Source organism: Phanerochaete carnosa (assembly GCF_000300595.1).
Source record: "Phanerochaete carnosa HHB-10118-sp unplaced genomic scaffold PHACAscaffold_5, whole genome shotgun sequence".
Taxonomy (NCBI): Eukaryota; Fungi; Basidiomycota; class Agaricomycetes; order Polyporales; family Phanerochaetaceae; genus Phanerochaete; species Phanerochaete carnosa.
In genome coordinates this window covers 3,067,951-3,087,802 of record NW_006767632.1, presented here as the reverse complement: position 1 = coordinate 3,087,802, position 19,852 = coordinate 3,067,951, and the positions used below count along the sequence as shown (strand labels likewise).

The 19,852-nt window shown below is 54.3% G+C and overlaps 7 protein-coding genes across 7 annotated transcripts; 3 read left to right on the top strand and 4 right to left on the bottom strand.

Moving 5' to 3' along the window:
- The first annotated feature begins 19 nt into the window (after positions 1 to 19).
- PHACADRAFT_209466 (uncharacterized protein) lies at positions 20 to 2,495 on the top strand. Its single transcript, XM_007396204.1, has one exon. It carries the CDS (start codon positions 129 to 131, stop codon positions 2,301 to 2,303), a length of 2,175 nt encoding a protein of 724 aa, XP_007396266.1. The 5' UTR covers positions 20 to 128; the 3' UTR covers positions 2,304 to 2,495.
- Positions 2,496 to 2,912: 417 nt separating this feature from the next.
- On the bottom strand, positions 2,913 to 3,751 carry PHACADRAFT_256936 (uncharacterized protein). Its single transcript, XM_007396203.1, has 4 exons — positions 3,556 to 3,751; positions 3,348 to 3,509; positions 3,197 to 3,292; positions 2,913 to 3,143 (listed from the first exon to the last, which is right to left on the bottom strand). The coding sequence occupies exons 1-4, from the start codon at positions 3,731 to 3,733 to the stop codon at positions 3,037 to 3,039; spliced, it is 543 nt and encodes a 180-aa protein (XP_007396265.1). The 5' UTR covers positions 3,734 to 3,751; the 3' UTR covers positions 2,913 to 3,036.
- A 320-nt stretch (positions 3,752 to 4,071) lies between these two features.
- On the top strand, positions 4,072 to 6,176 carry PHACADRAFT_256933 (uncharacterized protein). Its single transcript, XM_007396202.1, has 12 exons — positions 4,072 to 4,125; positions 4,179 to 4,316; positions 4,372 to 4,463; positions 4,525 to 4,534; positions 4,594 to 4,625; positions 4,856 to 5,195; positions 5,248 to 5,466; positions 5,517 to 5,541; positions 5,591 to 5,665; positions 5,747 to 5,791; positions 5,851 to 5,907; positions 5,960 to 6,176. The coding sequence occupies exons 4-12, from the start codon at positions 4,530 to 4,532 to the stop codon at positions 6,020 to 6,022; spliced, it is 861 nt and encodes a 286-aa protein (XP_007396264.1). The 5' UTR covers positions 4,072 to 4,125; positions 4,179 to 4,316; positions 4,372 to 4,463; positions 4,525 to 4,529; the 3' UTR covers positions 6,023 to 6,176.
- An 829-nt stretch (positions 6,177 to 7,005) lies between these two features.
- PHACADRAFT_256931 (uncharacterized protein) lies at positions 7,006 to 8,269 on the bottom strand. Its single transcript, XM_007396201.1, has 3 exons — positions 8,149 to 8,269; positions 7,855 to 8,094; positions 7,006 to 7,790 (listed from the first exon to the last, which is right to left on the bottom strand). The coding sequence occupies exons 1-3, from the start codon at positions 8,170 to 8,172 to the stop codon at positions 7,302 to 7,304; spliced, it is 753 nt and encodes a 250-aa protein (XP_007396263.1). The 5' UTR covers positions 8,173 to 8,269; the 3' UTR covers positions 7,006 to 7,301.
- A 1,844-nt stretch (positions 8,270 to 10,113) lies between these two features.
- PHACADRAFT_256928 (uncharacterized protein) lies at positions 10,114 to 12,011 on the bottom strand. Its single transcript, XM_007396200.1, has 8 exons — positions 11,933 to 12,011; positions 11,577 to 11,876; positions 11,386 to 11,505; positions 11,290 to 11,336; positions 11,020 to 11,242; positions 10,528 to 10,966; positions 10,382 to 10,468; positions 10,114 to 10,313 (listed from the first exon to the last, which is right to left on the bottom strand). The coding sequence occupies exons 1-8, from the start codon at positions 12,004 to 12,006 to the stop codon at positions 10,218 to 10,220; spliced, it is 1,386 nt and encodes a 461-aa protein (XP_007396262.1). The 5' UTR covers positions 12,007 to 12,011; the 3' UTR covers positions 10,114 to 10,217.
- A 1,717-nt stretch (positions 12,012 to 13,728) lies between these two features.
- On the top strand, positions 13,729 to 14,133 carry PHACADRAFT_209461 (uncharacterized protein; the record flags this gene model as incomplete). The annotated part of the gene is made up of 1 exon (XM_007396199.1): positions 13,729 to 14,133. One exon carries the CDS (start codon positions 13,729 to 13,731, stop codon positions 14,131 to 14,133), a length of 405 nt encoding a protein of 134 aa, XP_007396261.1.
- Positions 14,134 to 15,053: 920 nt separating this feature from the next.
- Positions 15,054 to 16,424, bottom strand: PHACADRAFT_256924 (uncharacterized protein). The gene is made up of 6 exons (XM_007396198.1): positions 16,195 to 16,424; positions 15,914 to 16,133; positions 15,552 to 15,852; positions 15,429 to 15,496; positions 15,262 to 15,370; positions 15,054 to 15,205 (listed from the first exon to the last, which is right to left on the bottom strand). Exons 1-3 carry the CDS (start codon positions 16,350 to 16,352, stop codon positions 15,754 to 15,756), a joined length of 477 nt encoding a protein of 158 aa, XP_007396260.1. The 5' UTR covers positions 16,353 to 16,424; the 3' UTR covers positions 15,054 to 15,205; positions 15,262 to 15,370; positions 15,429 to 15,496; positions 15,552 to 15,753.
- Between the last annotated feature and the right edge of the window lie 3,428 nt (positions 16,425 to 19,852).

Genomic DNA, 19,852 nt, shown 5'->3' with positions numbered 1-19,852 from the left:
CGCTAACTTCTGGCATCTGTTGCTTAGGAGATCGCTCGGACTAGGACCAAGGTCAGACAAACGAGGACCAGGAGCTTTGTCATGATCATAGAAGGAATACGTTACACGCATTCGTGTGAAGACGCGCCATGGGAACAAAGCATGGACGATACCCTGCTCATCATCCCTCGCTTCGTTGGCCAGAGGATACCGGCGACCATAGCGAACCCTCTGATCAATATGAGCACCAATGGCAAAAACACTCAGACTCCGGGTGGCCTTATACGCTCACCAAGTACGGACCGCCTGAGGTTGTGGGGGGTGGTGAAGATGGCGCAACACTACGTTATTCCCGAGGAGTTGCTCTTCATGTCTTCTGGCCCAGGTCAGGTCTTTATCTTGAGGCCGGAGCCCCGCTCGATGATACCACTTCAACGGGTTCATGTCGGTCCCTGGCTATCCCCGACGGTCTCGCGGACATCCCAAGTGTTGTGATGACCAACGCAAGCTTGCTCAGTACTCTCAATTCGGTCCTTGGGACAGAATATCAGCTGGACATGCCCGGCCTTCGAGACTGTCTCAAGTATGTATTAGCGAGAACACGCGATTTCGGACAGGCGTACGGGCTGCTACGTCCCTGGTGGCCCGACCCCACTCTCGACACGGGCCAGTACTTTGCTACTGTGCGCAGAAAAATGCAGGATCGCAAGAAAGAACTACGTAAACTTCGCAACAATGCAATTCAAGGCTCTTGTATCACCGACTCTCGCTTACCTCCACGAAGAATCTGGGACCTCTTCAGCAACCGTGTCCTCCATCTTCATGCCCTACCGCGTTCCCCGGGCAAGCCCATAGGCTATATCCCTCCTGAAGTCTGGTGTATCTCGCACGGCTGGGTCGATGAAAAATCCAGGATAGAGGTTATCACGAAGGTTAATGGGGAGGAGTGGCGAGTGCCTATACCTCGCGCAACGTCTTTGGCGCATGTCCGTGTCGAGCTTCTGAACATGGGTGCGCAGTACGTCTGGCTCGACATTCTCTGTTTACGCCAGGTCAACAACAAACCGGAATGGCACATGGCAGAGGAAAGGCGGAGAGAGGAGTGGAAGACAGATCTGCCCACCATAGGGTGCATCTACCAGAGACAGACGGTGGCAGAAGAAGAACGCGCTGGATATTCATCCGGAGCCTCTCGTGGCTCACATATATACAAAGACGTGAAGGAAGCTCCTCAAATCATCGATGAAGTCCCCTGCGTCACGTATTTCAACGGCCTCGGGCTACCTTTCGACATATCATCGGCCACTCTGAATTCTGATCGTCATTGGTGCCATCGTGTTTGGACTGTGCAGGAGACGTGCGACAGTTGGCTTCCGGGAGGGATGACCGGCGACCTGGTCGTTGGCATGCCAGAGTTTTTCGCAGAGGTCCACGGTATCGTCGCGTCCACTACGAACGAGAGAGAGGTTATGCGGGTCATCGCAGACCCCCACGCTCGCCGCTGCGGCAAGGAGCACGACAGAATCAATGGCCTCGCCCATCTGCTCGGATGCGATACCCTACCTTTCTACGTTGATTACGTCCACGAAGAGATGGCATGGTCGACGATGATCAAGCATCTCCCTCCACGAATACGCACAGAGATCTTCATTCAATACGCAGTTGACGAGCCGTTCGCTCTCCACGTCTCATGGCGCCAGTTCCTGAAGACCAGCCCGAAGTTTCTCAGCGTGGACTTGGTATCTGGGGCCGTCATGTTAGCCGAGGAACATCGGAAGTATCGAGAATCCCGGGAACTAGTCCACTTGCTCGATCGGTCCGCGCTATACAAGATGGATCCGGCGGAATACTGGCAAGTAGGACGTGCCATTGGTCCATGTCGCGCCTCCCGGACCGCGTGTAACAGAGCTTCCGAGAATGCCAAGCTGAAGCACATAGACATCTATCTCCACAACAAGCACAGCTCTCACAGAGAGGTTTTGAAGTTCGCTGGTATGCAAGGAGTGCTCATGCCCGACGTAGACTACACCTTGCTAGGCTTCTACTCGAAGTGGTACGACGAGTGGAGGAAATGGTGGGTTGCTGTAGAGGTGGTGGGGGAACGAAATATCGCGGACCAACCCGTACTCGAAGGACTGAAGTGGGCTGTGCTGCTTATGGATGAGAAGGAGGCGATGAGAATATCGTCGATGCCCATCAGACGTCGAAGTAGGCGCGTGATCTACGTCACTGGACAGCGGGCAATCGACAAGAGCCGGCGCGGCCACGACTACCTGAAGGTGTTTCATGAAGGGGTTCAGAGCGGTGAAGGTGCGATGGGATAGATGGCCTTACCGTCGACGTCTTGGCGCATGGAACGATGTCAAGTCGTTTGATTAATCAATTTGCCCATGCACTCTTTAATTTGAAGGATTGTACATGTGCCAGCAAGCACTCTCGTCGCCTGAACATAAAGACGCAGTGCTCGAGGCTTGTCAGTTGCAAATCTCCCTCAGGACACGGGAAAGGTATTGCTGATCGCAGCCATAATCCGAGGGGTAGTGAACTTGGGCTTCATCGTGTACTTTCACCTGCCGTCGCGGGCCTATACATAACCACGCACCGCTGCGGCATGCCATTCATACATAACAGCACACTTAGCCTGATTGCATCCGTATGGTACCTTAACGGTGACGCCAGGATTAGGTTCTTTGTGAACGTCGTTCACAGAGAAGCGCTACACCTACGCATGTATCCTGTTAGTGGATCCCATGAATTACCACTGAAGAAACATACCATGTCGCGCCTTTTCAGTAGCGACTTGAGCTTGCCTGAAAGCAGAAAGCATCCATCTGTCGTAAATCGATGAGTTGGCGAGATTCTTAGTAAGATATGAGGTAGGCAAGGGTGCATGACCCGGCGATCTTAGCTAGTATGATAACTTTCATGCTGATGCACGGAATGTTGTATACTCAGATTATACTCCAAAGAGATACATTGGTGAAAGTACAACAACGGTAACGCTCACAGAGAAATGCCATGAGGTTTCTATTCCGTATTTTTACACTTGTCCTTGTTCTATGTGCTCCGTGTAGCGGTTGAGAGACATTGCTCAAGGACTTCGACCAGCGCGGGATTCTCGAGGGCTGCGGCAACGCGCTCTTTGTCGTTAAGCTGCTTGTTCACTAAGAAAGCAGAGGTCAGCGGCAAAACAGAGGTGCGATGAGGATAAGCGTACAAGCATGTTCGCTTTGATGTGACCCTGGCTTCACTCTGATATCAATCTTGTACCGCTCGGGGAGACTCCGCAAAAGCCGTACACGAATGGAGAGACCTACGTACCAGCGTACTGTCAGCGGCCAGAAATTTCGTACACTGATAGAACACACCAATGAACGTGCTCATACCACAGTGAGGCACAGTCGGTGTGAACTCAACGGTGACTCGGTCAGAAAATTTCGGGTCAAAAATGATCTGTGGTGCAGATACGACAGCCAACTGCTCTAGAGACATGCTCCTGTGCTCGGGGTCGGATATTGACCTGATGAGGTCTACATGGACATTAGCCTGCTTTGGAACACTGAGTAACATGCATACCAAATATTTCGTCCTGGTCTATTGCCTCTACCTCGTTTGACTCGTCTTCCTGCTCGCGCTCACTGTCGGTGGTATCGTCTTCGAGCCAAAGCGAGTGTGGCTTGGCGAATTGCGCTGCCCGAGGAGCCTTTGCGGTTGCAAAGACCGTTGGGTTTGGGTTGAATATTTCCATGCTCATAGTTAGAAATCGTCGGGATCGAGGAGGTACAGGCAATGTGGAGGGGAAAAGTAAGGATGCGAACCATCCGGCGCTTGCTGCATGCGGACCCTGACTGTACTGAGTTTGGTAAGCGACAATTGGGTGGCGCGTCCAAACGTGAAGGCTCCTCGGTCTCTCGCTAGTGAGCAGAGCAGTAAGTTCGTGCCTTTCTGTCAATTTTTGCATATATATACTGATTCCACAATTGATGCACCTTAAAAGACGGGTTTTACTAACGCGGATATCCCCGCTTGTCACAACGCCCACAAACGAGCGTCTGGGGCCACCTATCCCTTCCTTCCGACACTCATTAACGACGCGTTTTCACATCTTCCCCTCACGTCGAAAATAACCAGGACATGGCTCCCAAGGTGTGTATATCCACAAGGTGTATTCTTTATTCTGCTGAAATCACGGGATTTAGCGCAAGAGAGCTGAAGAAACTGCCATCAAGCCAGCCAGCAAGTCTACGCGTAGTTCTACGCGCAATAAGACCCTGGAAGACGATGCGGAGACCAATTCTACGGCTGGTATATCTGTGGACGATGTGACAGCCCCCGAGGTGCGTTCTTCCGACATTTCGGTCCGTGTATGCGTAGTGACAGGAAATCTCATAGGATCCACCTCTGAAAAAGACTAAAAGAACTCCTGCAAAGACGTCGAAAGCCTCAAAATCAAGTTCCTCCAGGAGTAAAGCCAAGCAACCTACGTGCGTGCGGACTGCTGCCCCGGCTTCGCATGTAGACCCTAACCCTAATCTTCGCCTGCAGGGTGGATGAGGTAAGCGCCCTTATGCGCCTGGACGTGGCTGGGGTCAAGTTTAAATTGCATTTGCCCAGGCGGCTGTCGGAGGTATTAACACGAACCCAAAGTGAGCTCTCCTTCTCTCGCGCAACCTCTCTTAGGGTTCTCCATCGCCTGAGTGGTGTACATCGTATCCGCCTCTATTCGTTTTCGCCCCTAGTTGCTGTGCACGATCGGGTACGGAGCTGCCAAGGCCGGCGTCAGTGCCTCCCTCCTGCTTTCCTTCCCCCCTCCTCTACCCATCGCTCATGAAACTGACGAGTCTTTTGTGCTGTACCACCCACGCTGCGGATTTCAGTGAAGACGATACCCACGCACGACCCCACGCTAATGGAAACGCAGGCAGCAACGTGTCCCTCGATTCAACAACCGCTAAAGCGAAAAGTGTGAAGAGCACGTCATCCAGAGACCTCGAACTGGAACTCTATACACCCTCTCGTGCGACTGCGTTGTTCACCGCTTATGCAGACGAAGAAGATTCGACAACTATTGGTCCGGAAGGCTTCGAACGACTCTGCAACGATGCGGATATCCCGTTGGAGGGCGCGAAGCCGTTGATACTTGCATGGCTCCTGAGGGCGGCTGAGATGGCGAAGGTATCCAAGACGGAATGGGAAGCGGGCATGGCAGAATTGCAGTGCGTATCTAGCTCTGGAGACCCGGGGTGCCGCTTGACATCGTCTCCATAGGATAGGCAACACTGCCGCGCTCTCGACAGCTTTGAACGACTTTGACGATCTCTTGCTTACGAGCAAGCCCGTGCTGAAACCCACCCACGCCAGCCCTGCCAAGGGCAAGAAGCCCGCGTCGGAACCTTATAACAGATCACGTTATCATGAGTCTGCCAAGGACAGGCGTAAGGCATTCAGCGAACTCTACATGTTCTGCTTCAACCTTGCGAAACCACCGTGAGTGACATGCACGCTGAACTGGGCTATTTCTGTCTCACATCGCATAGACAAGCTCGGCTTATCGACATGGAGGTGTGTGTCTGCTGCTACTGGCGGATTCCTGAACTAAGACAGCATGCAGACTGGCTCCGCGTTCTGGTCCGTTCTCCTTGCCCCCCAGTACCCCATCATGAATGAAATTCTCGCGTTTGTCACGGTACGCAGCCCGGCCCTACCCTGCTTATCTGCGGCCCTACCCTGCTTATCTGTCCTGCTGACCTACATTCTTGATTGATAGGAGAAGGGAACGTACAAGGGCGTCAACAAGGACCTATGGCAGATGGTTCGTGACGTAGCTGGCGAACTATGTCCATAGATGTTGCTCACTCGTTCTTCGCACAGACGCATGAGTTCTGCCGTACCGTCTCGCCCAACCTCGAGGGTTACGACGCAGATGGCGTATGTGCCCAAATAGCTTCCTCGTTTGTACCCCCAACTCATCACACCTCAGGCGTGGCCGACAATGATTGACGAGTTCGTCGCCTGGAAAAAGGGCAAGCTCGGCGCCGCTTAAAAGCCGCACATCGTGAGGCGCACTTCCCTGTACTTCCTCCACCGTACTTCGCCTCCTGCTGCGTGCGTTGCAATGCTACGTCACTCTAAGGTTCAAGCACGAACATGCTCGTGCCATATACACCCTCCATATACGTTACCCACGTGCAAATCCCATGTAGCTAATAGCTAATGTCTAGTAGGTTGCCTTCGAATGCTATAGCGTCTCCTATATTAAACGCCCGGAGCTCGTCGATCCGTTCGTGCGTTCGATACGAAGGCGTACCTTCAAGTGTTTTCTGGAGCGGACTTTACACAAGCCGAGTGAGAGACGCGCGCGCACGAGGTGCTCACCAACGTTAACTATGCTATGTTCGCCGTGCTCGACTTCGGGAGACTCATGGCCTTCCGTTCACCTGCTCGCAGCAGGATGGGTTCGTCGGCAGACGAAGGTGGACAGGTACATCTTCAATGCCTGTTCAGCAACAGATGTGTCCAACTAGGATCACCACAGCCGCGGACAGTACACTTGCGCAGTCGCAAGAGACAAGAAGATTCTCACCTCGGTATCCCGTCTGACCATCACCCGCGTCAGGCCCTTTGTGATCGTGGCACTCTTTTGGTGCCCCTCTTTGATATTCCGTCTGACCTTTGTCTACGTTAGGCATCGAGCTTGCCAGCACTTGGTAATGGGTCCTTCGAGCGACTCGCATGCCCGGAGTCCCCCCTGGCGAAAGAGTCCATTCTATGATTCGTACCACGCACACAGACGTACATACATTAGTAATATCTACAGAAGGTTCAAATCCCAAAAATGCACGTCGCCTGTGTGTCGCCTGCATGTTACGGTGTGTGGACTGTTGAGAAGGGCATGACCACTCTGTCTCGGAAGGCGGCGTGAGAACTGATGCGTACGTCCCTAAATTTAGACGTTCCCGCCTTCGACTCTTGATTATAAACACTCATCGTCCTCAACGCGGCTAATGGCTACTGGAGGTATGTGTATGAATTGCTCCGACATAAACAGAGCTTACGCATGGAATAACGGTAGTACGGTAACATAATACTATCCAGTGTACAAGACAGTAAGTAGTGCTATGGCTACATAGGGGTAGGTGTGCGAGAATAACGGGCGAGGACTGTTCTATGGGATGCTTGATGATACAGATATGCAGCAGGTATATGCGGGGAATGCAGGGTTGAGCGAGAAGGAGCGACAGCATGACGACAGCAAGTCCGGAGGAGTCGACGGGAGCGTGGGCGGGAGCAGAAAGAGAGAGAGATGGGGGGAACAAGGGCTACTACTGGTCATCGAGCAGGAAGTCCCAGTCGATGGCGACCTCTGGCGTGCGCTTCGCGCACCAGCCGAAGCCGAACATCCGCTTGCACGCCTCCTTCGCCCGCACCTCGGGCTCGCCGCGGTCGATGTCCCACATGCGGAACGTCACGTGGCCCGAGGTGTGGACGACGACCTCGTCTTCCTCGACGGCGCCGCCGTACCACTTGTCCTCGTCGTGGTACGGCTCCGAGTTGCTGATGTAGATGTCCGAGTAGGGCTGGTCTGGGCTCGCGAGCCCGGACACGATCGACGGGCGGCGGGACTGCGTGAGCTGCACGTTGCCCATGATGCGGTTCGTGAAGCCGGCCGAGAAGCGGACGCGCTTGCAGTTGGCGGAGCGGTGGATGTGCCCCTTGAAGTCGGACGGCAGCCAGACGGTGATGTCGGCGCTCGAGGACGAGTAGACCTCGAGGTGGAACCGCGTCGACCGCGCCGTCGTGAAGTTCCTGCACTGCACCCGAGGTCGGTTTCCTTTTTTTTCCATGGGAGAGCGCGTGACAGAAGGCAGGACTTACGACTTTGGCTTTGATAGGATCGGGCCCGTGGTTTGCCACGAGCATGCTGAGCCTGTGGTCGAGCGGCTGATTGCGTGCTCGGAAGTGGGGCAGGACGAGCGAGACGTCAACGTTTTGCCGGGTCGTCTCGAGCGCAAAGTCGTAGGACGAGAGCGGCCCTGCCCCACGGTATCTCACGCGGTGTGAGCCATTGGAGTGCTCCAGCAGGCTCTCTGTGCTCGATGGCGTGGACGGCGGACTCTATTCGGTATGTCGGTGAGCTAGACGCTTGCCGCAAATGTCGGAGAAACTCACCAACTTCATGTACGAATGAGTCATGGCGTGGTAAGAGTGGCAAGCAGTGGTCGGCGGGAAGAAGAAATATTTAAGGTGTAAGTAATCGAAGGAAAGCCGTGCCACCAAGGGCTGGGCGGACAGAATGCGAAGGGCAAAGGCCTGACGGAGAATGTGCTGGGCTTATATCGCGGGCAGGCCTTGTCCGGATTGGGCAGGCGGAGGGGAAAGTACAAGACATACCAAAGCGGGCGAGTCGCCGGGCAAACAATAAGAGGGGTGTTTACAGTCGGCGAGCTTCTGTACAGCACGCGGACGCGAGGCCCGGGGGAATCGTAGAAACAGCCCATGGAATCCGCGCGTGTCGAAGAAGAAGAACAACGGGTCATCCGAAACGAGTCTGCGACGCCCATCACCCCCCATCAGCAGTGTTCCTCCCGTGGCGCGGACGGCTCCGACTTGCTTCACGGCGGCTCACGGCGGCGTCTGACGCAGCCTGCACGACGGCAGACGACGGCGCACGGTCGCCGGGTGTCGGAGCCTCGGGCCTGTGTCTGGGTCCCTTTTTTTGCTGTATGAGCAGCCCCCGAACGCTGATGCACTGATGCGCCGTTCACCAGCGCACGTCACGTGGGGAGGGCCCTCTGCGGGCAGCGCGGGCATACGGACCTCGCGTGCCCTTGTGGGCTTCGCGGCACAAGGGGCGAGGACAACCGCACTGTTGGTCCCGCCGCGTTGCTTTGACCCTTGTCCCACGCCCGTCCTCTCCCACGCGCACAATACCCGACAAGCAGCCATCGTCCCAATCAGGCAGGTCTAAAGAAACGCACGCTTTCTGCCCAACAAGAGCTCTTGTCAGGCGCTTCGCCATTCCAGCATGTGCATTAACCTTTGCAGCAGGCGAGTCACGCTTGCAAACCCCTGTTGGTCGTCGCCCCCACCATGGCCATCTGTCATGTTCGCCGTCCGAACCTCACGCGCTCACTCTCCATTCCCGGTGCTTATTGCGACTCCTCACCACGGAGTAACTGTGCAGCTGGCGATGTTCACCCCGAGGTGGCCCGTGTGGACGCTCTGTGCCTTTGTGCGTGCGTTGTTCTCGGCTGCAGAGGCGCGCGTAGTGCGGTCGTCCGTGCCACTGAACTGCCGACGACTCCAGGGGGCGGCCGATGCGCGCGTAAGATACGGCTTTCGAAGGGCATCTGAGTTCCACACTGAAACGCCGCTGGGTGTGCTCCTGGGACGCGTTCAACTCCTGGTATGTAAACAGTCACTCACCGGTGTTCTATCATAAGCATGGCGCGCGACCAGTGGCTTCAGCGCAGAATTGAGTGGCATGTTCGTTCTTTGGCTGGATCTCTTCGCCCTCCATACCTCGAGGGCGTCCCGACGAAATGCAGAAACCAAGTTGCAGTGGGCAATGCATTTCGTGCTAAATGGAGGCTCGAAGAGTGTTCAGCTGTGATTGGTCCGGCTGGTCGCCGCGGCTTTCGGAGACGAGCAGACGGGCTATGCCTTGTAACGCGTTCGTGCAAGAACGGGCAGTGTGACTCCTGCAGGTCAGCGACGAAACAGTCGTGCGCGGCGCCGACCAAGAGCGGGGATGCTCTGCTGGCCACGGGAACGGCTCCCAAAACAGGTATGTCATGCGAGGCGCTGTGCGCCACTCGCGGAACGACGTCAGACAGTCCGTGCCAATCGTCGTTGTCTCACCTGGGAGAACTCGCGCTGCGAGTGTGAACGCAGGTTACGAGTCCGAAACAACTCGGCAGGGCGAACGGCGCATGGAGACGAATGTGGGCTCCCGCTGGCAGCCGCAGCACTGCTTAGGTGCGTGAACCGACGCAGCCACTGATGTCTGAACGAGACCGCACACCCAGATTTCACTCAGGAAAGGGCATCACGGGAGACTTCATCACGCGCCAGCATATCGTGTGCTGTAATAGGAGGCCTCAAAACGCAGAGAACACGGAACGCCACCGGGAATATGACGCTCTGGCGCGACACTGCCAGCACCGCTCGAGGTCGTGTAACTAGTCTACATGGTCACTGGTACACACATTTTCTGTCACATGTACAGTCTGGGACCCTCACGCGGTCGATTTCGCCCTGCCGAAGCGCGGCTCGATCTTCCGGTGTGGGTCCATGAACGCCTTGACCACCTCATCGGTGACTTTTGCCTTGTTCTACAATTGGAGCAGGACATCAGTTTTCGCCAGGGGAGAAAAGTGACAGCAGAGCAGACGCAACAGACCTCTTGGAACGTCTTGACGTATTCTTGGAGCACCTCGATACATTTCTTCTTCATCTCGCCGGTCAACAGCCGGCCAGCGCGGTAGTCCTGCAGGAAACGCATCAGGTCAGCGCGCCGTCACGGCACCGGCGGCTCAGGGCACGCACCGCGCCCATCGCAGCCCACTCCTCGTCGTCGTCGAGGAAGAAGCCGAGGTACTGGTACGCGACGTCGACGTCGGGGTTGCCGCCGAGCCGGCGGTGCTCCTCCTCGGTCTCGCGGCCGCCCGAGAAGCCGTGCTTGTTGACCTTGTTCTTGATCTGGTTCGGCGTGTCGGACATGTAGATGCTCGAGTTCACGTCCGACGCGCTCATCTTCGTCTGCGGGCCCTGCAGCGCCGGGAAGAACTTGGAGTGGATGAGCGTCGGCTTCTGGTACTTGAGCTTCGCGGCGACGTCGCGCGTCAGGCGGAAGTACGGGTCCTGGTCGATCGCGCACGGGATCAGGCACGGCACGTCCGTCTTGGTCCCGAAGATGTTCGGGAACGAGTTGGAGAAGGACGGCGCGGCTTGGATGGCGGCGAAGTGGATCTTGCCGATGTTGTCCCTGCGAGGACATCTCAGGTGTGCACACCGAGGGTGTGAAACGCAAGAGCTTACGAATCGTTGAAGCCGAACGTCGCCTTGGCCTGGTTTATCGTGATTTGACGCGAGACCTTGGTAACGTTCCGGTAGAAGGCACCGCCCATGAAGTCGTAATTGCTAAATATGAAGGTTTTGCTCATATCAAAACCAACGGCGATGATATCCCTTGCATTACGGTACGCGAAATCATGCGTTTGTTCAGGTTTTAGTTCGTGCTTGAAGAGGAACTTTTCGTCGTCTGGAAGAGCGTCAGCGTCTGCTTGCAGATGATGACATGTTGCGTACCGGTGAGCTGGACGACCAGGGGGACATCAAACACATCCTGCAACCATCTTCTCCGTGTGAGTTGGGGTGCGAGATGTGCATCAAACCGATACCCACTTCGTGAAACTGAATGGAATCATGTGTCCCAAGTGCATGCTGTCGCTACTTGGTCCACGGCCGGTGTACAAGAACCAAGGTTTGCCCTGCTCGTAACGATCCAGGATCTTGTCAAACTCCCTGTCGCACGCAGTGTCAGGAAGCTACTCGATCAACCTCCGCACGCTACGGAGCGGACAAGGTCTGCTCACCTGTGCGAGAAGAACATCCCCCGCCTCATCAGCACATGCGGCTTGTGGCCCGTCAGCCTCTCGAATCTCTGCAGCATCGCCTCATCAATCCTGCGGGTGCCAAACTGCTCGAGCAGCTTGTCGTAGTCGATGGCGAGTTGCTGGCCGTCTTCAGAGACACCGCCTTGGACGTCCCAGGGCGTGACGACCTGCCCGTGCGCCTCGGCGTCGGCGACGGGTTTGATCGCGGGTGCCGCAGACGACGAGGGGTGCGTTTCGGTGCGTTCGGCCTGTGTCTCCACGGGGTCTGTCGCTACGTTCCTAGGGCGAGGATCAGCAAAAGCGCATCACGAGACAGTGTCGGAGACGCCGCGCACCCGCTCAGAGACATGTTAGCGACGCCCTCAGCAACCTCAGAAACAGCCGCAGGAGCAGTGGGATCAGCGGACATCTCTTCCGGGGCGACGAGGGGCTGAGACGCGATGGACATGCGGGAAGTGAGGATCGGGAATATTTCCAGGCTGGAGTCACCGAGCAAAGCGTCGCGGGAATCTCGGCTCGATCAGTATAATCTAAGCGCCAGGCGCTAAGATTGCGATCCTCGAAACGCCACAACGGAACCTCGGACAAACTCGCAGAGGGAGACTCTCAGCGCGCCTCGGCTCTTGATATCGTTCATGTTAAAGAGTTTTGCCAATTTTTTTACATTGCCGTAGCGTACGAACACATATCAGAAGGCAGCAGCAGGAATACAAGGCCGCGATTCTTGATCGAGATCCCCGACCGTGGCCGGAGATGAACAGTCGGGGGAACGCGCAAAGATTGCGGCATACTTCTCAGCATTCGCACGAGACAAAAGTCGGGCGAACAGTGGCGTTGACTCCCACAGGCATCATGTCCCCTGTGGACGGAGACAGTAGGTACTAGGCAACGGCTGCTTCCATGCGAAATTTCAGCATGCTTTCCTCGTGTTACCAACGGACACTAACGTTCGACTCCTCAGATGTGTGGTGCCGACCACGAAACAAGGATAACGAGAGCCTTCTTTGGTAGACAAGCGGAGGAAAGTTAATTTCATTCTCAAATGATGTGAAAGCCAATTCTAAATGAAGAGAGCAACATCGCCCACGGTAGCGTCCTAAAGGGTCTACAGCAACGCCAATCTACTGTTTCAAGTCGTAAAATTAAATCAGATGCAGCTGCACGTTCTCCGTGAGGAAGCAACTCTCGCGCGCTGTGCTCCACACGGGCCGTGTTCCTACTTACCTGCCTTTCCTGAATTTGCAGGCGCATCAAAATGCTTGAGCCGAAAGCGCGGTCAAAATGTGACTTGCCCTTCTTCCCCTCTCCTACCACCTAGTTTGCGGTGAGGGATTATTCCATGGGCATCTAAACCGCGCTGGTTGCCGAGTTACTGCCTAACATGGATGCCACTCCGAGGGCTAATAGAGATGCAGCCGCACGACAGCATCCAGGTGCGGTAGCTCGTCACTTGAGTATGTCCGACGACTCTGGCATTCACTATATGCCTAGCGGGGGATAAGGGGACACTTGCAGCTGAATCTAACGGCATAAATGATGGTTCCGTCTCTGCAGGTGAAGCCAGACGGGCCGTTCGTGCAATAGTAAGCGTAGCCTCAGCAGCAACGGCAAACCGCGAGCTAATTCCAATCCCGAGGCTCTTCGCAAGGGATCTGCCCTGTTCTGGTACTATGCGGTCACTGACTGGAGTCTGAGACTGTTTGTGAGTAGACATATTTTCTCGGCCTATCTTCAAGACCGAATCACTTCGTCAGGATTGGACCTGTTCGGGAATGCATGGGCGCTGCAAATTCGTTGTCCGAGAGACACAGCTTCGACAAGCCTGCAGTGTAAAGCTGCACCACGGACGTACAGTCGTGAGGAAATTACAATTCCCCCCGAAACGCGACGAAGCGAGGAATGGCGGCTCGATATACCTATCATTGGAAAAATCTATCAGCGACACGATGTACCCTGTATTACCTTCTTCAATCGGTTATGATTACCACTTGACTGCTCACCGGCCGTGCTCAGATCTCCACGACACTGGTATAACCGCGTCTGGACAACACAAGAAGCTTGTCGCGGCAGGCTGCCCGGAGGCCTGATCCCTGGTCGACCTTTCACTCATACGTTTCTCGTCAGGTTCGGGATGACCGCACCGCCTCCTGGCCTCACGGGTCACATCAAGGTGGACGTCGGCGATCTCAAACGTCGTTCCTGTACCACGGAACTCGACCGGATTGCCGGTCTTGCATATCTGCTGGGCTGTGGAACACTGCCGACGTACAACGAGCAAACCTCAGTGGAGTCCGCATGGCAACTGCTGCTCAAGCACATTCCCGACAGCGTACGCACGTTCATCTTCTTCCACTTTGCGCTCGCCACGCCATTCACCCTTTGGGTTTCGTGGGCTCGATTCATGGCTGGAAATCTCAAAATGGCCAGCGAGCCCTTTGAACATCGTAAACCCAACGACGTGGACATGCTGCGGCTCCTAGACGAATCGCAGCTCTATTCAGACAACTTCCATCCGCGTTATTACCACGAGGGATAATCCATTGGCCCGTGTCATGTGGTCCAAGTCACTTACCTTGACAAAAGCAACGCACGAGAGGGCGTTCGGTTTCGCATTCTTGGGCGATCCGATGAGCCTCTTCTGATCGAGCTTAAAGGCATGCATGGCCTCCTGCTGCCGGAGGTAGACTACGCCCTCGTAGGGTTTCATTTTCAGACCTACTGGGGATGATGTCTGAAGGGTTGGGTTGCGATCGTAGTATCGGAGGAGACGGTCAATGGGAAGTTGACGGTGGAAGCTGTCAGATGGGGTGTCCTCTCTGCGGACGATGTCCAAATCATTGGGCTATCTACGTTGGAGAAGGAGGGTCTCTTGAGGCTTACCCGAGTAGCTTATCTTTCCGGCGAGGAGGCACTAGAAAAAACGCAGTATAGGGAGAAATATCTAAGAGCTCAGACTGTTGAGCGCAACACTGCTTCCGCGGCTTTGGGTTACATTCCATTCCCGAGGGTCGAAAGCACTCACTCACCTCGCTTGAATTCGTATCTTCGTGCTTAGCTTCACTATGTATTAGAGCTCCAAGACAACTGATCCCCTCCTGTTCTGTTACGACATTCCGAGTAATTAATCCTGCGAATTCCCGCCGGGTGGGTTTGCATAGTATTGGGGCGATGGACGGACATAAGGTAATTGGGAGTAATGATACTGCCTGTATTTCTTCGAGGGTTGATACCAAGCTGTTAATCTTGTATGCACTGCATAGTGCGATATGACGTGGGGGCATTGAGATGCGGGCGAGCAGGCGGGATGTTCGCCAAGGGCGCATCATTCCTCCCGGGCGATGCCGACACAGCACCGACCCTCGTGCCACCTTGGCGGCAACGATGCAGCCTCGCTTAGCACTTTCCCTCCTGCTGTGGCTCCAGCTATCTCATCTACTGGATAATCACTATCATATTGCAGGGCTTCCTGCTTGCCGCCTACCTGTGGTACCAGGATGGGTGTTCGAAGCAAGAGAGCGCGGGTTGGCATTGCTAACTTGCAGAAAGCACGGCTCGCGCGACGGAGGCCGGTGAAGGCAACTGGGGGTGAGGACGCAGAACAGACCGACGTATGTGTTACAGTATTATAATTTACGCGTGATCTTGACTGGCGAGCATCGCTCAGGCATCTAGTGCTCCCCCAGACCCTGCGCAGAAAGCTCAAGAGGCGCAGAAGCACATGTGGCAGACCTTCGAAGAGATTACAAAGGCGACTTGGACTGTGAAGGATACTCCTGGTAAGGCTTCCATGCTTCCTGCACTCAGTTAACTATGGCCTTCATTGGAACTGGCCAGAAGGCAAAACGCCGTCGCATCCCGCCAGCACAAGCGCATTCTCTGAGCAAGCAGCGGAACCACCTGTGCGTCTTTCTCAACCCGTCCGTCTATCTCCTCATTCAACTAACTACTGTTTAGATTTTATAGATGTACATGAGACGCTTTTGACTCGACACTGTCTCATTGAGATTCTGTTGTCTTGGTAACCTCTCCTTTAATCGCTTTCGACTTGGCTTAAACTAGACATCTCTCTCTCGCTCTCTTTGGAGATATCTAGCTTTATTTCTCGGTACGCTACGGAAATGGTTATGCTATCAATGAACTATCAGCGAGGACTTGTTCACGAGATGGTGATCTTCTGCGGTGTCTGCTCGGGCGTGGTTTTCGGGAAGGTCACAGTGAGCACGCCGTTCTCCATCGACGCCTTGATCTCGTCGGGCTGCGAAACTAGTGGTCAGCACATAGCTCAGCGAAACGAGTGCAGAAGAGAATCGACATACCTTGGCTCCCTGAGGGAGCGGGATCGAACGCGAGAACCTGCCGAAACGGCGCTCGCGCACGGCCCACCCGTTCTCGTCCTTCTCCTGCTCGAACTTTGATTCGCCCGAGACGGTGAGCGTGTTCTGGCGCACGTCGATGTTGACATTCTCCTTCACGAGGCCAGGCAGCTCGAAGGTCGCGGTAACGAGATTGTTCTGGGTGTCTTCGTGCACGTCCATCCTGTGAAGAGTCCGTCAATACCCGAGTCCATGAACCTAGGGGGGACACTCTCGAGACCTACCTTGGCCTTAGGACGCGCGAGCCATTGTCAGTACCATCGCGGCGCTGGACCTGGTTGTTTCCCTGGCCCTGACCGCCGATGCGATTGTTGAAGGCCTCGTCGAAGAGGCGGTCGAACTGGGAGAGTGTGTAGAAGGGCTCATAGAAGTAGGACGCCATTACGAGGACAGTATGTTGAGCGTAGTATAGAGCGTTTGGTTGTTGAGTGTCTGCGGTGCTGAGACTACTTGTTGTTTCTGCTGCTGGGCCGGCTTGCCTGCAGCTGTCCTTTTATCCTTGTCGGCTTGGTTGAAATCACACGGGTCAGACTTAGCTGGAACTTTCTCTAGTCTACGTCAATGGCTACGCCCCACAGTCTCGAAACTACGAAGGAATTTCCTGGCTACTAACGCAGAAAACGGACCGAACATTCCAGAACAGGCCCACGACTTCGTGGCGTTTAGAAGCGATCCAGCATATGCTTTGATGGGATCTTTCTGCCTTTTCTAACGCTCCTCCTCGAGATGGTTAGCTCCCAGTCCGCTCGATGGACTCCTGAGTTGTCGTTAAAGCAACAGACGTCGAGTGATCACATTTCTCCCATTTTCGTCCCTGTGGCAGAGGCGAGCTGAGGACGAAAACGAAAACGACAGCGTCTATCTAGGACCACTCACCATTCCGAAGGTAATTAATGCAGCATTAATAAAATAAAATAAAACAGGACACAGTGCTGCCATTGGTCCAGGACGCTCTGGCATGTCTGGACGACATGAGCGTCATCGTGCCCTTAATCTGCGAAGCTTCGTCGAGTCGGAAGGTCCACGTATATGAGCACGGAAGTCAGTTCCAAACGAAGATAGTAGCATCTGCGGCAACAGCTTAACGCGTCTACGACTTCGATGATCTGTCAATAAGCTGCGGGGGGAAAAGAATGCGTAAGTGCACATTCACCACGCAAAACGATTTATGTGTGATATCGTTGCAAAACGTGGCCTGCCTTTCCCCCTTACCCTGCCGTCTAGTATGATACACACCACTCAACACACATAAGCATATTTCAAGCACCTGCTTCCTGTCCGACCTGTCGAGATCATCATAAAAAAAGAGGACGAGGTTCCCACCCCATTTCCGCTCTGCCCCCGTCGATTCCTTCACACCCGGTATTGTAAACAGTTGGCGCACACATTCAGCAGCCAGCCGAGGCTGGTCATATCGATGATGGAACTAACTACAAGTTCAAGTTTCCAACAAGCCTTAACTGGGGAGATTAGCGGTGGATGTACGCATCAATTCCTGCGCCTTTTACGAGGCGGCTATCCGCAAAAGCGTTTTGCAACGAGCATCACTGCATACGACACAGCATTCATATTGTCAAAGGTTGGTTGTCCTCCTTCTCCCACCTTCTGCCCAATTTGCTGAAAGGCATATGTTATTTTACAAGATATTGAGCCGTAGATATTCACAAGCGATTGTCAGACGCGCTAATCCGTGGGCCGATAGAGACATGAGTGTGCAGGTTGGCACTAGTGCGGTATCACAGCCGAGGAACGTAAATGCTAGTTCTACCCCGACAGACGCAGTGATTCTGAGTCGTGGGACAGTAAGCGTAGCCTTACTGGTAGTGACGAGTCACTAACTAACCCTTTCTCCTCAGATCCATCTCCATTTTGGATCCCAGTGATCTTTATCTCGATGCTCATCGTGAGTAAGCATTGTCTTTCAGCCTGTTTCCAAGATCAAACCATCTGTCAGGGTCTCTACTCCGTGATAGTACGCCTTCTGATACACCCGCACTGGCGACACCGCAAGTTTGTGCTACAAGAATCACCTTCGACAGACTCGAAATGCGATATTGAACCATTGGTACGGGGTAGTAGCAGAAAAATCATGATTACCCAGTTCATTGGGCAAAGAGTTCCTCCATCGGACAACTTAATGTCTCACGAACAACGCACACTGCTATGGGGCGTCGTCCAGATGGCCCAGAGCGGGTAGGTTTCCGCAGAAGTGCTCTTTCGTTCCTCAGGCCCCGACCAGTCCTTCACCCTCACTCCTTACCCTTGCTCGCCCGTACCCATGCAATGGACACATATAGGGCCTGGAGCAATTCCCGATGACCGAGCTGACACGCCGTGTAGGGATATGAGCGTAGATGAGCTGCTGGCCAGGCTCAACTGAGTGGGGCGAGGCCGCACTCTTGGCCATTCAGATAGCCTAGCCTTTCCTGCACCCGGCAAATTGAAAGTGTCCTGGTAAGATAATTATTGGTTGGAACTGTGACATTTGCTACCATATTTCTATCTTGAATGTAGATGTGGGTGAAGATTAGGAGGAAGATGCGTTTCTGGCCGTCAGACGCGGCGCGGCGCGGCTGAGATGCTTCAGGCGCTCGCTGAGCGTATCCACCTCTCGCCGTTGTTACTGTTACTTACGCTATGAGCTCAACTGCGCTCTTTGTTCTTAGATTTTTCCGTGGTGCACTATAGAGCGTCTTAGCTACACCTACGTGTCTCTATTATAGTGTTCGTAGGGGCAGGGCAAAAGGTCAGGCAAAAATTTCAAGTGAATCTGGACCCCGTATACCGCTCAGGCGTATGAAATATCGATTTGTGAGAGCCAATATTCTCCTACCCGCTTGTAAGTGTTTCAAATGCGCGTGATCTTGATGTTATCCCGAATTGATAGCGCAAGTCGCAAAAATTGTCACTTCAGGCTACGCGTCTAGATATCATTATCGATGCATAAAGCGGCGGGATCAACGGTTGGGACGCGAAGTTAGTCCGACCGCCTTTGAGACAGCAGTCGCACGCATCAGTGACTCCTAATGCACCATGACCTTGAACCACGCCGCTTGGAAACTACGGACCATAGGAGCGGCAAAGGCACGATATATCGGACCCGTCGCGATTCCGACAGACATCGTAAAGGAGGCCGTCCACAACTTGGGTACTCGGCACCACTAGACGACAGCTCAATGACAGGACGCCATCATTTCTCTGGGCATTATGATACTGCAGATTGATTTCCGACCGTCCGGCGGGGACGGGGCACCACCCAGGGGTAATGATCTACCATCTCATGACCTCGCGAGCCTGTAGGACCCCTGACATTAGCTGGGCCTGATCCTAATTTTCGCCTGACCTATCCGGACAAAATTTTGGCCCTCTGGCTCAAAAAGGTGTACAATAAACTGAGTTCCGCGCCATCCGCTGCCGCCGCCCTTCTCCCCTGGCTTCCGGGACGTGTCGAGGGCCTTCATGGCAGCTTCAATGATCCTGGAAAGGGAGAGGGTGTCGTTTAGCTCACAGAACACTTTGTATGTGATGTTGACTTCACCGGGGAGGGTGCGCAACAAGTGATCGGATGGGGCGTGAAAGAATAAGAGCGTCCGCGAAGACACGACGCGTCGATGAATGGCACGAGGCCGAGGGCTTGTTCATGCACCTGCACAACCATATAGGACGATATACCACGGTAGCATACAAGTGTACAGACACAGGAATAATATATTTTATTTGCTCCCTTGCTTGCACCCTTCATTCTTACTTGCCGATATCGTAGACAAACGCTGACAGCGGTGCGGTCTGAATAGCTATGAGAACGACTTCCGATTGAGACACACTTTATATTAAATACCGCACTAGAGATGGAAAGGCTACCAATATTGACAAGGAAGAGGT

Coding starts and splice junctions, on each gene's coding strand:
- PHACADRAFT_209466 (XM_007396204.1), top strand. CDS start 129: ATGGGAACAAAGCATGGACGATACCCTGCTCATCATCCCTCGCTTCGT.
- PHACADRAFT_256933 (XM_007396202.1), top strand. Junction 5,467..5,516: donor TTCAACCTTGCGAAACCACC/GTGAGTGACATG, acceptor CACATCGCATAG/ACAAGCTCGGCTTATCGACA. Junction 5,792..5,850: donor ACAAGGACCTATGGCAGATG/GTTCGTGACGTA, acceptor TTCTTCGCACAG/ACGCATGAGTTCTGCCGTAC.
- PHACADRAFT_256931 (XM_007396201.1), bottom strand. CDS start 8,172: ATGACTCATTCGTACATGAAGTTG. Junction 8,095..8,148: donor CTCATTCGTACATGAAGTTG/GTGAGTTTCTCC, acceptor CATACCGAATAG/AGTCCGCCGTCCACGCCATC. Junction 7,791..7,854: donor ATCCTATCAAAGCCAAAGTC/GTAAGTCCTGCC, acceptor CCTCGGGTGCAG/TGCAGGAACTTCACGACGGC.
- PHACADRAFT_256924 (XM_007396198.1), bottom strand. CDS start 16,352: ATGGCGTCCTACTTCTATGAGCCCTTCTACACACTCTCCCAGTTCGAC. Junction 16,134..16,194: donor TCGCGCGTCCTAAGGCCAAG/GTAGGTCTCGAG, acceptor GACTCTTCACAG/GATGGACGTGCACGAAGACA. Junction 15,853..15,913: donor CGCTCCCTCAGGGAGCCAAG/GTATGTCGATTC, acceptor CTAGTTTCGCAG/CCCGACGAGATCAAGGCGTC.
- PHACADRAFT_256928 (XM_007396200.1), bottom strand. CDS start 12,006: ATGTCCGCTGATCCCACTGCTCCTGCGGCTGTTTCTGAGGTTGCTGAG. Junction 11,337..11,385: donor ATTCCATTCAGTTTCACGAA/GTGGGTATCGGT, acceptor CACACGGAGAAG/ATGGTTGCAGGATGTGTTTG. Junction 10,469..10,527: donor AGTGGGCTGCGATGGGCGCG/GTGCGTGCCCTG, acceptor CGTTTCCTGCAG/GACTACCGCGCTGGCCGGCT.
- PHACADRAFT_256936 (XM_007396203.1), bottom strand. CDS start 3,733: ATGAGCATGGAAATATTCAACCCAAACCCAACGGTCTTTGCAACCGCA. Junction 3,510..3,555: donor AGACCAGGACGAAATATTTG/GTATGCATGTTA, acceptor ATGTCCATGTAG/ACCTCATCAGGTCAATATCC. Junction 3,144..3,196: donor ACATCAAAGCGAACATGCTT/GTACGCTTATCC, acceptor CTGCTTTCTTAG/TGAACAAGCAGCTTAACGAC.